The 14909-nt window shown below is 32.7% G+C and overlaps 1 protein-coding gene across 1 annotated transcript; it reads right to left on the bottom strand.

The window, feature by feature from the left end:
* Nucleotides 1–10123: 10123 nt before the first annotated feature.
* LOC112529412 (UDP-glucuronate 4-epimerase 3-like) lies at nucleotides 10124–12144 on the bottom strand. The gene has a single exon (XM_025140684.1). It carries the CDS (start codon nucleotides 11845–11847, stop codon nucleotides 10519–10521), a length of 1329 nt encoding a protein of 442 aa, XP_024996452.1. The 5' UTR covers nucleotides 11848–12144; the 3' UTR covers nucleotides 10124–10518.
* Between the last annotated feature and the right edge of the window lie 2765 nt (nucleotides 12145–14909).

The following is a 14909-nucleotide window of genomic DNA, read 5'->3' as shown; positions in this document are numbered from 1 at the left end:
TAATTATATTTTAGATTTTTTATATTTTAAAATAAGATGTTTATTCTTTATTTGATTATATTTATCCGCAATTAGTTATACGAATTCAAAAATCGAACTTTAATAAGTTGTATTTTTGCATAATTTACTTGTAATCTTGAATTTTAAGTAAACATTGGTTTTATATGGTTTTGAGAATGTGATAATATTTTTATTTTTGAATAAAATGTAAATTTAAAAATATCATAAAATTTTGAAAAAAAAATATCGATATCAATATTAAATTAATCTTTTTAAAAGTTCTTGTGTTTTTGTGTAATTTCCTTAATTAAATTCTGTTAGTTATCAATGATTATCATAATTATATTTTAGATTTTTTATATTTAAAATGATATATTTATCAAATATTTGATTATGTTTATCTGCAATTAGTTAGACGAATTCAAGTATGGAGCTTTAATAAGTTGTACTTATGCATAATTTACTTGTAATMTTAAATTTTAAGTAATATGCATCAATAAACAATATTTCGTGCATAAAAATTGTTTCTAAGAATTTTATCAAATGTTTTATAATATAATATAGATTATAGATATGGATTCAAATATATTTTTCTAAGTTCTTAAAAAGCATGGCAAATTGCATTAAAAGAAAATGTGCTTGTTTTAATTTCTATTTGAAGGAACGTACTTTCAAACGATACATTTAAGAGTTTATCACAAACTTTATAAACAAAAAAGGGTATCGGTTACCTGGAATAACAGGTAACCGTTTATTATAATGATGATGTGTCAATTTTTTTTGAATATGTACGGAGATGACATGACTTTTTTTGTTTATTATTATTATTATTATTATTATTATTATTATTTTTCTTCTTCTTGCTCAAGAACAACCACCGTCATTATGACTACCAACCACTACAACCACCACCTACCAACCATGATTCACACAAAAACATCAAAATTTTAATCAAACATTCAAACCTAAAATCGGATTAAAAAAACTTGAATCTAAATCTGAATATAAACAAGAAAACCCTAAACCAAAACATAAAATCAAGAGCGAGTAAAAAGAACCATAAAATCAAAACCTAAATGATCAGAAGTGAATAAAAAAAATATTACACGAATATCTTCAAATCGGCCGAACCACTATCACCCAGACTTGAATCTGGATCAAATCCTTAGGTTTTTGAATCAGGTCCAAAGATTTTCGAAGTAATTGTAAAGTCAGGAAGAAAAGGGGACAGAGGTTTTGTTGGATCTTCGTTGTTTTTTTAGGCGAAACCCAGGCTCTATTTGGATCTTCGTTTCTGATGTGGGTAAAACCTTGAGTTCGATGAACCTTCATTAGATTCCATGATCAGAGACTAAAAAACAAGAGAAATGAAAGCAGTGTTTTACTGGAGTTACAGGAGGGGAAGGCTCTCCAACGAGGGGCACAAGAGATTGTATATAATATTATAAAGGGCAAAATGCACAAAATAGCAATTTACTTTCATAAATTTATTTATTATAGCATTGTACTTTTAGTTTTTCTTATTACAGCAATGTACTTTCAAACTATTTTTTATTATGACATTGTACTTTGAAAAATTTACCCATTATAGCAATGGGTAACCTTTTGATTTAAATTTACCCATTATACTAGGTTTTCATGCCACCTCATTGTCCATGTAGGCTGTCCACATGTACTATAGTGATGTGACTTTCTTACTACATCATTGTACTTTCAAAATTATTTTATTATAGCATCTACTAGTTCTTAATAAACACTGTATTTTTAATTTTAATATTTAGATATTTTACATGTTATTTAATAAATGTATTAAATGAATTAAAAAAAATTAAATTATTCATTAATATACCAATATCAATAAAACTAGTAGAACACAACTTATCTCGCTAACATTTTAAAAAAAAATATGTGTTTTTTGAAAAAAAAGAAAATAAGAATTGTTCTCTTTTACCAAAAAATATTATCTTTTAAAGAATATATTATATTTGTTCAAAAACTTTTTACTTGACGTATAAATATATTAAATTAATTAGACTTTTTAAAATTATTTATTAATATAACAATATTAAAAAAATTGTAGATAACAATTTATTTCGTTRATATTTTAAAGAGAACTTTAAAAGATATTTATTTATTTGAACAACATAAAATAAAAAAAAGTTACCTTTTTTACAAACAAAATATATCTCGAAAATATTGTTTCATATTTATTTAATAAATATTTTACTCTAAGAATATTTAATTTGAATGCAACTTAATAAAAAAAAGTAAAAAAAAAAAATGTTTTTTTAGATCATAGCAATGAAAAATGAAAATCATTAATAATAATTTGAAATATATTTTTATTTTTATTTTAGTTAAGTCATCAAAATGATGTGACATCCACATCACCTCATTAAAGCCACACAAGCAAAAAAGTCAAAGAGTTAACCGGTTTAAAAGGTAACAGGTTACCCATTGCTATTATGGGTAGATTTTTTAAAGTATAATGTCTTAATAAGAAATAATTTGAAAGTACATTGCTGTAATAAAGAAAAACAAAAGTAGAATGCTATAATAAGAAATTTTATGAAAGTAGGTTGCTATTTCATGCATTTAACCCTTATATTATTATATAACATATGACATTAATTCATTGACAGCACAAAGGGGGTCGCAGCGACCAGGCTCGGATGACTCTTTACCAAAAAACCCTGGAAGGAGGCCTTCTTCTCCTTCCACCTAAGCTGCGCAGGTACGGCCCAAAGCCAATCCTAGGGAACAGTGAAGCTTCATAGGGTATTTCTGTCCAGGTGAACCAGAGACCTCGTCCGTGAAGTAAATAATTGCACCTACGGTCCAACATCATCACTATAATAATCGGTTACCTATAACCCATATCCTATTTTGGTTAAAAAGCTTGTGATACGCTCTTAGGTATATCGTTTGAAAAAAATAAAGTACATTCCATTTTAATGCAATTTGTCAAAACAATTATACTAATTTTGGTCCAAGTTCTAAAAAAAGATAAACTTGTGTCAAAATTTTAATTTATTGGGTTTGTTTTGACACATTTAAATATCTGAAGGGACCAATTATTCAAAATAAGATATCTAATTAAACAACAAATGGAATCAAGTCAAAAAACCCGCCTAAACGTAAGTTCAGTTCATCTTCTTGGATCATCACTCTCTATTCGCCATCGTCCTGCCGAATTGCCGTCGTCGCTCCGTCGGCTTCTTTCTTCGCCGATCTCAGTGGTCGGGTAAGCTATTTTCCATCAAGAAGTTGCATGTGTACAGGATTTTTTTTAGTTTGAATGGCAGTTTAAATTCAGATGTATCCATGGATGTGCAAGTAATTTTTAGGGCTAAATTCCATGAACGACTTTTGTTCGAGTAAATATGTGGTTGTTCTGCACTTGCGAAGCTTATGTTTCACTATATAAACGAGTTTTAGGGTTACCTACATCATGCAAATTTGCAAATGATACACAGGTTTGGGTTTAGGGGAAAAAGAGGAAAACTAAGTAACGCCTTTGTAACCATTCATTTGTTACATGTGTATAAAAGTAATTCGTTCGGTATGCACATGGTGTAAAATGCACCAAATGCTTAGAAATTAGGAAGCATTTTCGGTTACTTTCATGCACATGTTCATAGCGGACAAATAACTAATTACTAGGGTGTTCCTCAATTTTCCATTTTTTCACCTTAACCTGGGTCTATATGCAATTGAATTTTTGGATTTATCATGGTGTTGGCCGTGTTTGATTGTGCGACTGAGTCCAAAACATGGCCATGACAAGTGTTTTTCCTCGGATTTTTGCTTTTTGTTGTTTCGTATCATAATCTTCAACAGATGTTAACTCAGTCTTGGATGAATACTTGGTACTGATTTAGGAATCAAATGATGTACATAAAGCAATGCCATTGATGGCTTGGTTACCTTTACCTTTCAAAGGGAAGATGAACTAAGGTAGTTTAGGATCTAAAAGAAGGGTCATTTGACCACAGAAGTCGAAATACACCATTTTCTTTTCAATAGTGCAAGTAATTTATGCTAAATACCGTGTAATGAAGCATTTCTTAACAAATTAAAGGGGGATGAGACTTGTTTCCCGTTTCCATTCCCCGAAAACCGCCTAATATTCTTATTAGGGGATCAAAAGCAGAGACTTTAGAATTGTAATTCAAGAAAAGTTCACTATGCCTTTTGACCTAAACGAGCTTAATTCCATCTCAAACACCCGAGTCCAGAAAACATGCCCCTAAACATTAACGAAAGAAAATCACATAATGGTGTCAGATACAATATTAGAGTCTATAAACAAACCGAAATGTATAAGGTGATACTAGAGGTGTGAAAATTGGCCTGAAATGGCCAGGAGCAAAGGATCCATGCCTTCAAATCAAATTTCAGTTTCTGAACTAAACAAGCTTAAAGTCCAACTAAAAGCAATATTTTATCCACTGACAAGATTAAGTCACAAAAGTTGTTTTAGATAGCTTACTGATAAACTTTATTTGGCATCAATTTTACACCTTTCCAATTTTAACACAACGGTAATTACTTCTTCACTTTTTACTCGTTGAAGATGGACATGGACGTTACAGCAAATCACGTTCAATTTTGAACTGCTGTGAGTTTGTTCAGGGTTTACAATTGGGCATAAAGTATCTCTCCATGTTGTTTCTCCTGCTGCTGCTAGTATGCATCGATCCGAAAATCCATTTCTCGGATTTAAGAAGGGCCCACCAGGGTCCGGTTAGGGTCCGGTGCAACAATCAACTTGCCCGTCATAGTATAAAAAGTTTACAATTTTCAACGGTGCTGCCACTATGATTCCTTTTGTGCTACTAGGTTGTATATAAAGTCTTAAAAATTCTTTTAGGGGTGTATTAATTTTTTTAGAGGCCTGTTTCTCACAACTTGGCCTCCCCAAACATAAATCCGAATATTTTTTTGGAAGCCCATTAATTTAAATGATGTAATTTGTTTAAACTTTAGTCTATTAGCCCTTTAAAACAAATCAGCAGTAACTTTCCAGTCCTCACTTCTCAATTTTATTAGCGAACTTCTCTGCCGTCTGTCTCCTGATCGAACAACTCAATTGCTCAAATCGGACAGCTCTGCTGGATTATGAATTATTGGCCTTAGATAATAAATCGTGTCTTGATTTTTACTTGGAATAATTGCCCTAGTTTTACTAATTATTTTTTGATTTTGGAAGTTTTCATTCTTCAATATGGAAAGATTTTTGAAAAGAAAAGCACCGCCTGAACCTAGTCGTGGAGAATCCTCAAGTGAAAATGACCCCACCAGTATTCACAACCTAGCTCTGCTCCTTCAATGCCAAAGCGAAGCGAACTTGTAAGGAATGAGGATCGAATCTGATTGAATGCTTCAATTGATGCTCGTAGATTCTTCTTGAATAATGCATTACCAATTCGTGGTGGTGATGAGTCAGAATTCCTGTTTTATTATTCATCACCATCTTATGGTCATGATGGATCGGGAAAGCCTCTTTGTAAAGGACTTCTCTTGGAAGCATTAAACTTAATTGGATTACAAAATACTCCCTTGAACAATCGATTTACGCCTTCGGGTATGCACCGTATGCAGAAAAGTGTTGCTTTTTGCTTTGCGGAAGAAGTACTGAAATCCATTTCTGAAGATATTGGTGATGATGTGTTTGCCTTGTTAGTTGACGAGTCTTGTGAAGTTTCTATATGGAAACAAATTGCTGTGGTTTTGCGATACATTGGTCCACGTGGATTTGTTAAGGAGATATTTGTTGGTTTTGCTCTGATCATGGAGGCATCTGTTTCAGAACTTGAATGTGCCATTTATTTTCTGTTTGCTAAACTCAAATTGAGTTTGAAACAGGTAAAAGCTTATTGTTATATACTTATCTCATATTTTACCTTTTTCTGCATTATCTTAAATCTCTCATTGGATCTTTGAAACAGGTAAGAGGTCAAGGTTATGGCGGAACATGCAATATGCATGGTGAGTTCAATGGATTGAAAGCTTTGGTCTTGAGAGAGAATAGTTCAACATATTATGTACATTGTTTTGCTCAACAACTTCAGTTGGTGGTTGTGGCGGTTGCAGAAAACCACTTGAGGTGTTGGGAACTTCTTTGATATGCTAGCCATGGTGATTAGGGCTGTAAACGAACCGAACGTTCAGCGAACCGTTCGTGAACCGTTCGGCGGGAAGTTCGTTTATGTTCGTTTATTTAATAAATGAACGAACATGAACAAATTTTTTTGTTCGTTTAGTTAAATGAACGAACATGAACAAGAGCCTCGTTCGTTCATTTATGTTCGTGAACGTTCGTTCATTTACCGTTCGTTTACGTTCGTTTATATTCGTTCGTTTATGTTCGTTTATATATTAAATTTAATATATAATCTTTTATTTATTTACTTTGAATTCACATAATATTTATTTATGTTTGTTTAACCCGTTCGTTTATGTTCGTTTAGCTCGTTCGTTTATGTTCGTTCGTTTACGTTCGTTTAGCATGTTAACGAACGAACATAAACGAACACGAACACACCTGATTTCTAAACGAACGAACACGAACACAAATATTTTCGTTTGTTTACCGTTCGTGTTCGTTCGTTTGTTCGGTTAAGTTAAACGAACGAACATGAACAAGCCTTCGTTCGTGTTCGTTCGGTTCGTTTACAGCCCTAATGGTGATGTCGTTTGGTAAACACTTCTTGCAAACGAAAATATATGCTTCCAGAATGTTAGAAAAAGAGAGTGCAAGAAGTAATTGGTAAGATTGATACTAGAAAAGGGTTGAACCAAAAGCCTTCTCTTATACGATCTGAAGATGCATGATAGGGTTCTCATTACGAAACAATTTTGAGTTTGATTGTTTTATTTCCCGAGGTTCTTGAGGTGCTTGAGTATGTTGAAAAGGAAGGCTATAATACTTCTAGCCGACATCAAGAAGTTGATATCAGCACTTGACGTTGCACATTTTAGGTCTAACAAGTTTATTGTCACGAGCTATTCAAAGAAAAGGGCAAGATATCTTGGAAGCGGTTTCATTGGTAGAAGGAACGAAACGTCAATTGCAAAGGCTTAGAGAAACTGGGTTTGATCTACTTTTGTAGGAAACCTATTCTTTTTGTGAAACACATGATGTTGAAAAGTTGGACATGACGGAAGATTATGATAATACAAGAAATCGAATGCAACAGACCAACATTACCAATCGGCATGATTATGAGTATGATATATTCAACACTGTTGTGGATCTGCAAATACAAGAGTTTGGTGATCACTTTAGTGAGGTAAGCACCGAATTGCTTAAAAGTATGGCAGCTTTGAGTCTGTGTGATTCTTTTCCTCAGTTTAATGCATCAAACTTATTGACGTTGAAAGAGTTGTATCAAGATGATTTTAATCAAATGGAAAGGATGACTCTTAAGCATTAACGTGCTAGCTACTATGACGATATGCATCAAGATGAAAGATTTGCCAAACTTGAATGGTATCATCGACCTTGCTAGATAGTTGGTTGAAATAAGAAAGCACCTTTCTTATCCTTTAGTCTATCGATTATTAAATCTCCGTGGCCACAAGGGGATTTTTATTCTTCCTTGGATTCGAACCTAAAACCTTCAGACACTTTTGACCTTTGGATCTCAAGCTCAAACCAATCGGACACCATCCTTGTGGTTATTGTTTGGATGTTTTTAGTGTAATTCATATATGTTTTGGCAATTGATTATGCTATGGTGGATTTGTTTGTTATGTCGAGGTTATGATGTAGTTGCTGGCTATTTATTTATAGTATGATATAGTTGCATTGTAGGTGTCAAGAAAAATAAACTAAATAAATAAATTGATCTGTGTTTTTTGTAATTGTGAGTGTTCGAACTAGTTTTTTGTATAACTCAACTGATTCCATGAGACCTTCGAGATAACAACTTGATGTGTTGATAGTTGGCAAAGTTAAAAGAAAAGGAGAACAAAAATACATGGTATAACTTTATTTCGAATGTAAAATAGTAGTTATCTTATTGTATTTGTTACTTTGAGGTTAAAATGAGAACTTAACATATTTTTTTTGGAAGATATAATATAGATATATACGACAAATAGAATAAATAAACTCACACATTCCCCTCACATTTGTTGAAGTTTGAATCCCTTACATGCTAGGAGGCCACATACTCACATACCGCTAGACCAAAGGCTCTTTGGTTACCGGATTTCGATGCTCAAAAATCATACTTGAGTATCAGAGCATCCGCAATGATGGAAATTCTAAGAACTTCACGTTCCATATTTTTTTCATGTCACATCAACAAAACAAGAACTTTAATAAAACTCTACAACGGAGGTTCTTATAAAACCTCACTTTTCATTTTTATTCATGAAATTATATATATATATATATATATATATATATATATATATATATATATATATATTATAAAATTATTAAAATTTCATTTTTCTATATATAGGACCGGGATTAAAATTTGGAGATTGAACAATATTTGGAAAATTTTGAGGACATTGTGGAATGTAGGAAAAAGATAAAACAAATTAATAAATGTATTTTATTAAAAATTAATTTATATTTTATTGTATTTATTTTACTTACATGTTTGACAGATTTATTAAAACAAAATAAAATAGTTTAAAAAACAATAAAATATGATGAAAAACAATAATAAAAAGGGAATATAGACAAGAACTTGGATTTTTATTTAAAACAAATGCAATTTTATTAAAACATGTGATTGGACAAAAATATTTGTTCCACAACGAAAGTTCTTATAGAAATCCCAATAGAAACCTCAATAAGAACCTCCATTTTTGGATGCTCTTACGAATGATGCTCAAAACCAACTCATAAACAAAACTATAATTTTGGAATCATCATTTTTATTCCCGTTTCCATTTCAGTATAATATCAAATCAAAATCATAATATTAAATAATTTGCTTTATATTCAATTAATTTGTGATCACATATAAGTTCCGAGTTTAGATTTATATTAGGGTTTATATAAGAGTTTACGTACCTCTATTCAAAAGGTCGAAAAACTAACCTAACCAAACCAAACCAAACCAAACCAAACCAAACCAAACGAACTCATATATATCCCACTCTGTAAAGATAGGATGTAGAAAGACCTTTACCAGTGTCCAAAAGGTAGAAAGACCTTTATCCAACCGAACAAAACGAACTCAATATATCCCATCTAGAAGTAGGGTCTAGGAGGGGCAGGATGTAAGCAAACCTTACATCAACCACTAGGATCGAGAAGCTATTTCCATAGCGACAAAAGATAGAAAGACCGTTCTCATGGAAAACCTGACCGTTCTAGATCTACATTCTTAGAAACATCCTAAAGGGGTTTTCGAACCGACATGAACACTTTCAAAACCCATTCTTGCAACCTAAAATCTCTATCAATGGTAGCTTACATACCGAAATACCTCTCTCAGAAAACGACCATGTTTCCTAAAATGGCAATTCTAACCAAAACCTTAACACAAGATGACCAAACCTACAAGCTATAACCTTAGTTATGTCCAAAGAACATCATAGGTCCCAATTTCCATAAAAAGAAAGAACATCAATGAGCCAACAAACATGAATCTAGGATTTCACACAAGTCAATAATCAAGAAATCTAACAAGAAATCACAAAAACTCAAACTTGAATCAAGAAATTTAACCACTTGAATCAAGAAATTTAACCACTTGAATCAAGAAATCTAACAAGAAATCACAAAACTCAAACTCGAATCAAGAAATTTAACCACTTGAATCAAGAAATCTAACAAGAAATCACAAAACTGAAACTTGAATCAAGAAATCTAACAAGAACTTACAAAACTCAAACTTGAATCAAGAAACCCAACACTTGAATCAAGAAATCACAAAACTCTAGCTTGAATCAAGAAATCTAACAAGAAATCACAAAACTCAAACTTGAAATCAAGAAATCTAACAAGAAATCCAACACCCGAATCAAGAAATCTAACAAGAAATCACAAAACTCTAGCTTGAATCAAGAAATCTAACAAGAAAAACTCAAACTTGAATCAAGAAATCTAACAAGAAACCACAAGAACTCTAGAATCAAGAAAATCTCATCATAACATTGAAACTATTGTGTTCTATTTATTTGAATTCCATAAAATGATACAAAAGCCCACCAATGAAAGCAAATTTGCTCTATTAGTCCTGAAATCCCTACAATAATAATGCTACAACAATTACATTCCCATGAATCAAGATCTTTCTTGAGTTCCTTTTGGTACAAATCAAAGCCCCCCTGAAAACCACAAAAGAGTGAAGAAAAGAAAAGCAAAAGAAAATCTTGATCTTCGTGGGATATCGCTCTTTTTCGACTTCCTTATACGAATAGTCGAAAACAAGATAACATAACAATCATGTGAATATCAAAACGAATAAGGATTCGAGAATAAGTTTACCACTTGGAGCCCCAGAACTTGCCACCGCAGCCGTGTTAACTCAGCAGAGTCGTGACTCAGTGATCACTCTTCTTTCCCGAACCATAGTAACTCACGTACCACCTCACGAATTTCTTCAACCCCATTTGAAGATCCGTCGTCGGCTTGTACCCAAACTCCCGTTGCGCGAAACTAATGTTCGCGTGCGTAAAGGGCACGTCCCCATTTCTTGGCAACTTCATCACACGTCTTTTCGCTTTCACCTTCAACAGTTTCTCCAAAATGCTAACGAGATCCGATACCGGAACCGGCGACGTATTCCCCAAATTAAAAACCCTCAATTGCGCCGGCCGTTTCTTCTTTCCGCCACTTCCGGTACTCTTTTCCGCGGTATCTAAAGCACCCAAACAACCCTTTACAATATCATCGATATACGTAAAATCCCGAGCCACCGTTCCGTGATTCGCCGATTCGAAAATGGGAATCGCTTTTCCTTTCAAGATATCGCGAGTAAAGAAGAAATAAGCCATATCCGGCCTTCCCCAAGGTCCATAAACAGTAAAGAACCGTAAACCCGTTAACGAAAGACCGTAAATATGATTATAAGTATGCGCGATTTCTTCGCCAGCCTTCTTCGTGGCGGCATAAAGACTCGCAGGTTGATCGGTTCGATCCTTTTCGGAAAAGGGAACTTTGGTATTCAATCCATAAACAGAACTAGAAGAAGCCCAAACAATTGCAGGCTGTGGATTTGCACTTTTACAAACTTCTAGAAGATTCACGAAGCCAGCAACGTTGCTATGAATATAAGAATTTGGGTTTTCCATGGCGTATCGAACACCAGCTTGAGCTGCTAAATGCATAACGTGAGTAAAAGGGATTACCTCAAAGAGTTTCTTGAGCAATGCGACGTCGTTTATATCTCCTTCCACGATATAGATCCCACTTCTTTCGAGTAAAGCTTGACGAGCTCTTTTCAGATATGGATCATAGTAATCGTTGAAATTATCAAGCCCTAAAACGCCGTCGCCACGGCGTTTCAGGGAGGCGCTGACGTGGGTTCCGACGAAACCGGCTGCGCCGGTGACCAAGACGGAAAACCCGGTTTTCGAACGGACCTTGGCGGATGATCTGACCCGTTTTTCCCAAGCGGGTCCGCCCCAAGAACTGGTTTTTAGGGATCTGCGAGAGAGATCTGAAGGGGTTGTGGAGATTGATGAGTATGGCGATGATGACGGTGGAGATTTGAAGAAGAAAATGAAGATTAATGCCAAGAACACAAAACTCCAAAATGTGAGCTTTGCTAAATACGAATAATGCCATCTGAATCTATGACTGTATGGGGATTTTTCGATCTTGAATTTCCCAGGTGTTGATGGGATATTATCCAGATGAGAAGACTTCATGGTTTTTCTTTTTGATCTTTTTCAAGAAATCTTGAAAATGGAAAACACCCAAAACTCTTTTCACCTGATTTCTTCAAGAAAATCTTGAAAAAACGAAAAACACCCAACTCTTTTTCGCCTGATTTCTTCAAGAAAATCTTGAAATTGGTCTTCAAATATCTTCAAGAAACCTGATGATGAAGGGAATTGGTTCTTCTTCTTCTGATGATGATGGTGATGGTGGTGTTCTTCCCCTCCAAAAACTTTCAACTCTTTTCCCTTTTGTTTGATGATGGAATCTTGGGGTTTCTTGATGAATTGATTGTTTGCTTTTTATGGGTTTTTGCAAAAGAAATGTGTGATTGGGGTTTGAAGTAGGAGATATAAAAAGGTGGACTCATCAAAATCAAGAAAAGCAATAGTAATAGTCAAAGGGTTAATCTTCCTCTCTGTAAATTTGATATCAAATTGGGGGAGGAGGAGATAAGAAGCAAAATTAGGGTTTTCACCACCATTTTCATTTTTTATTTTTGGGGTTTTCTTTTTGTTCCTTTTTCTAAATGAATGGATAATGAAAAACAAATTTAAGATTCATTATTGGGAGGTGTGATTTTTGGGGGTTTGATTGGTCCATGAAAACTCAGAGGCCTCCATTTTGGTGATTGTTTATTTGGGGATTTGGGAGATTTTGAGGCAAATTATGTGGAGGGTTCATAGGTTTTACACCATTCAAATGTGTTTAAGATCCATGGGTGGATTCAAACCTTTGATTTCCAATCATCCATTTCTTGTTTCTTTTTCCAAATTTCACTTGCATAAATGATTTATTAAAACATGTTAAAAAATACACTGTTTTGTAATAACCAGTTAATAAAAAAGTAATTTAATCATTTTTATAATTATTTAGAACTGACAGATCTAAATCCCACTGATTCCAAATCTTCAGTGAAATCCAAACCTCTCAAAACCGTTCTCATAACCTAAACACTCCCTAAGTGAATGGAAAGGGGTAGTGGTTTTCATCAAACAACAACCGTCTGTATCATATTTTTTTGATAGAGAGGGGGGAGACCCCTCTAATCAAGAAAAAACACTAAAAGCAAGCCAAATACGTGCTCGGGTGGGGGCGAACCACATCCATCAGAAAAACCAAGGCTCCCCGAGGGGAAAGAAAGGAAGAGAAGAGGGGGAAAAAGAGAGATAGAAAAAGAAACCAACCACAAAGGTAGGGTCCAGCCAAGCCAAGACTGGAAAACAACGGGGGAACTGTCTGTATCATATTAAGTTGTATGGTTTTGGATTTTTGTGGTACGGTACGTGGTTTGTATTTTTAAGCCACCCTATATGGTACGTTTTGTGATTTAAGACGTATGTGATTTGGTTTATGATTTTGCCTTTAAACATTCACGAACACCTCTCGCAAAGAAGATGAAAATGGGAATGGGAATTAGTTTCATTTCCCCGGGTTTGTCGAGTAACGATACATTACCTAGTCGCTAGTAATGATCCACTTAGTTATATCAACCTAGACACTGTTAATAAATTATACTGTTATGGGCGTTGTGCGTTGCGTCGTAACGATAATTCATCATCTTCTCCTATATAATTTTTTTTTTACACAACATGTTTCAACCTAAATGAGCCAATTATATACTTTTAAACGAATATTTGTTTTGGAAAAAGATGGTGGTTAAAATTTACATTTAACCAACCCAATAATTTCATATTTGAAAACCACAAGGGTTAGTGATATAGTGGAATATCTCATTTGTTCAGAGTTCTATTCCAGGCGTACACAATAATTATGTCTACTGATTTTATCAGGATTGATTTCTGGCAATCACAATTGGTCGGGATTAATCCAGACATAGCCACGGATACCCTTTCAAAAAAAAAAAAAACCTCATTTCAGTTCATCATCTCTCCTTTAAATATACTCACTAACATTTGTCAAATAATTTTCTCACCAAGATTTGAGAAATTCTCAGATCACACAGTATCACATCATTCACGCTTGATTGTTTCTTTAATATATATATATATATATATATTATATATATATATATATATATTGTTTGATTTTCGTTATCTACCCCTATTACACCTACCGAAACACTGCCCCCCTAACGTACAAAAGCGAATATGATACATATTACTTTGGTGAATACAACATACACTTATCGAAACAAAGATGATTTGAAACGAAATGCATATCTATGATCATGTGATGGCAACATAATTGGGAGAAAACGACAAAGATGATCAGGTAATGACTTTGTTTTAATGTCATTTATAATCAGATTGTCATTTTTTTTGGAGGATAAATAAATTTATTTATTAAAATTACAAATTTACATTTTCAAAATAATTTCTAAACAAGTAAAGATGAAAAATATAGATATAAACTTAAAAAAAATAATTTTTTAAATTCGATTTAAAATCATAAAAAAATGTTTTTAAAATTTTATCTCATTAAATATATTAGGTATTTTACTATTTTAAAAACATTTTTAAATTATAAGTTAAATGAAATAAATTTTAAATAGGTTTTGTTTTAAATATTTTTAATAGGTTTTAAAATCATTAAATATATTTAATTAAATTCCTAGAAAATGTTGAAAATATTAAAATAGTATAAATTAATTTTTTTTAACCGACAGAACACCAAAAATAGGAAAACGCGTCAGAATTTGGAATTATTGTAAATTGTGGGCGAGATCTATTAGCGGCCATGGTTTAGATTTATGTTTTTATTAATAAATAATTATTAGAGTTAAAATGCAAATTTGGTATCTCTTGTTTATATTACATATATCGTTTAGCAAAAATAAGTAAACTTATAAGTTGGTTTATTTTTTGGATACACATTTGGATGCATATAAACTAACTTTTAAACTAGCTTATGGAAACGCTATTTGTAATAGCGTTTTGATAGCTTATTGTCGCTTTTTTTATTTACAACACTTATTAATATTAATTATAAATAAATATTAATAAGTTTTAAATATTACTAATATTAATAAATAATAATTAATATAAACTGAACACTGTTTATTAATTATTTTTAATTGTACATTAATATT

The sequence above is a fragment of the Cynara cardunculus genome (genome assembly GCF_001531365.2).
Source record: "Cynara cardunculus var. scolymus isolate 2C chromosome LG 16, CcrdV1, whole genome shotgun sequence".
Classification (NCBI taxonomy): Eukaryota; Viridiplantae; Streptophyta; class Magnoliopsida; order Asterales; family Asteraceae; genus Cynara; species Cynara cardunculus.
This window is presented reverse-complemented; position numbering and strand designations above follow the sequence as displayed.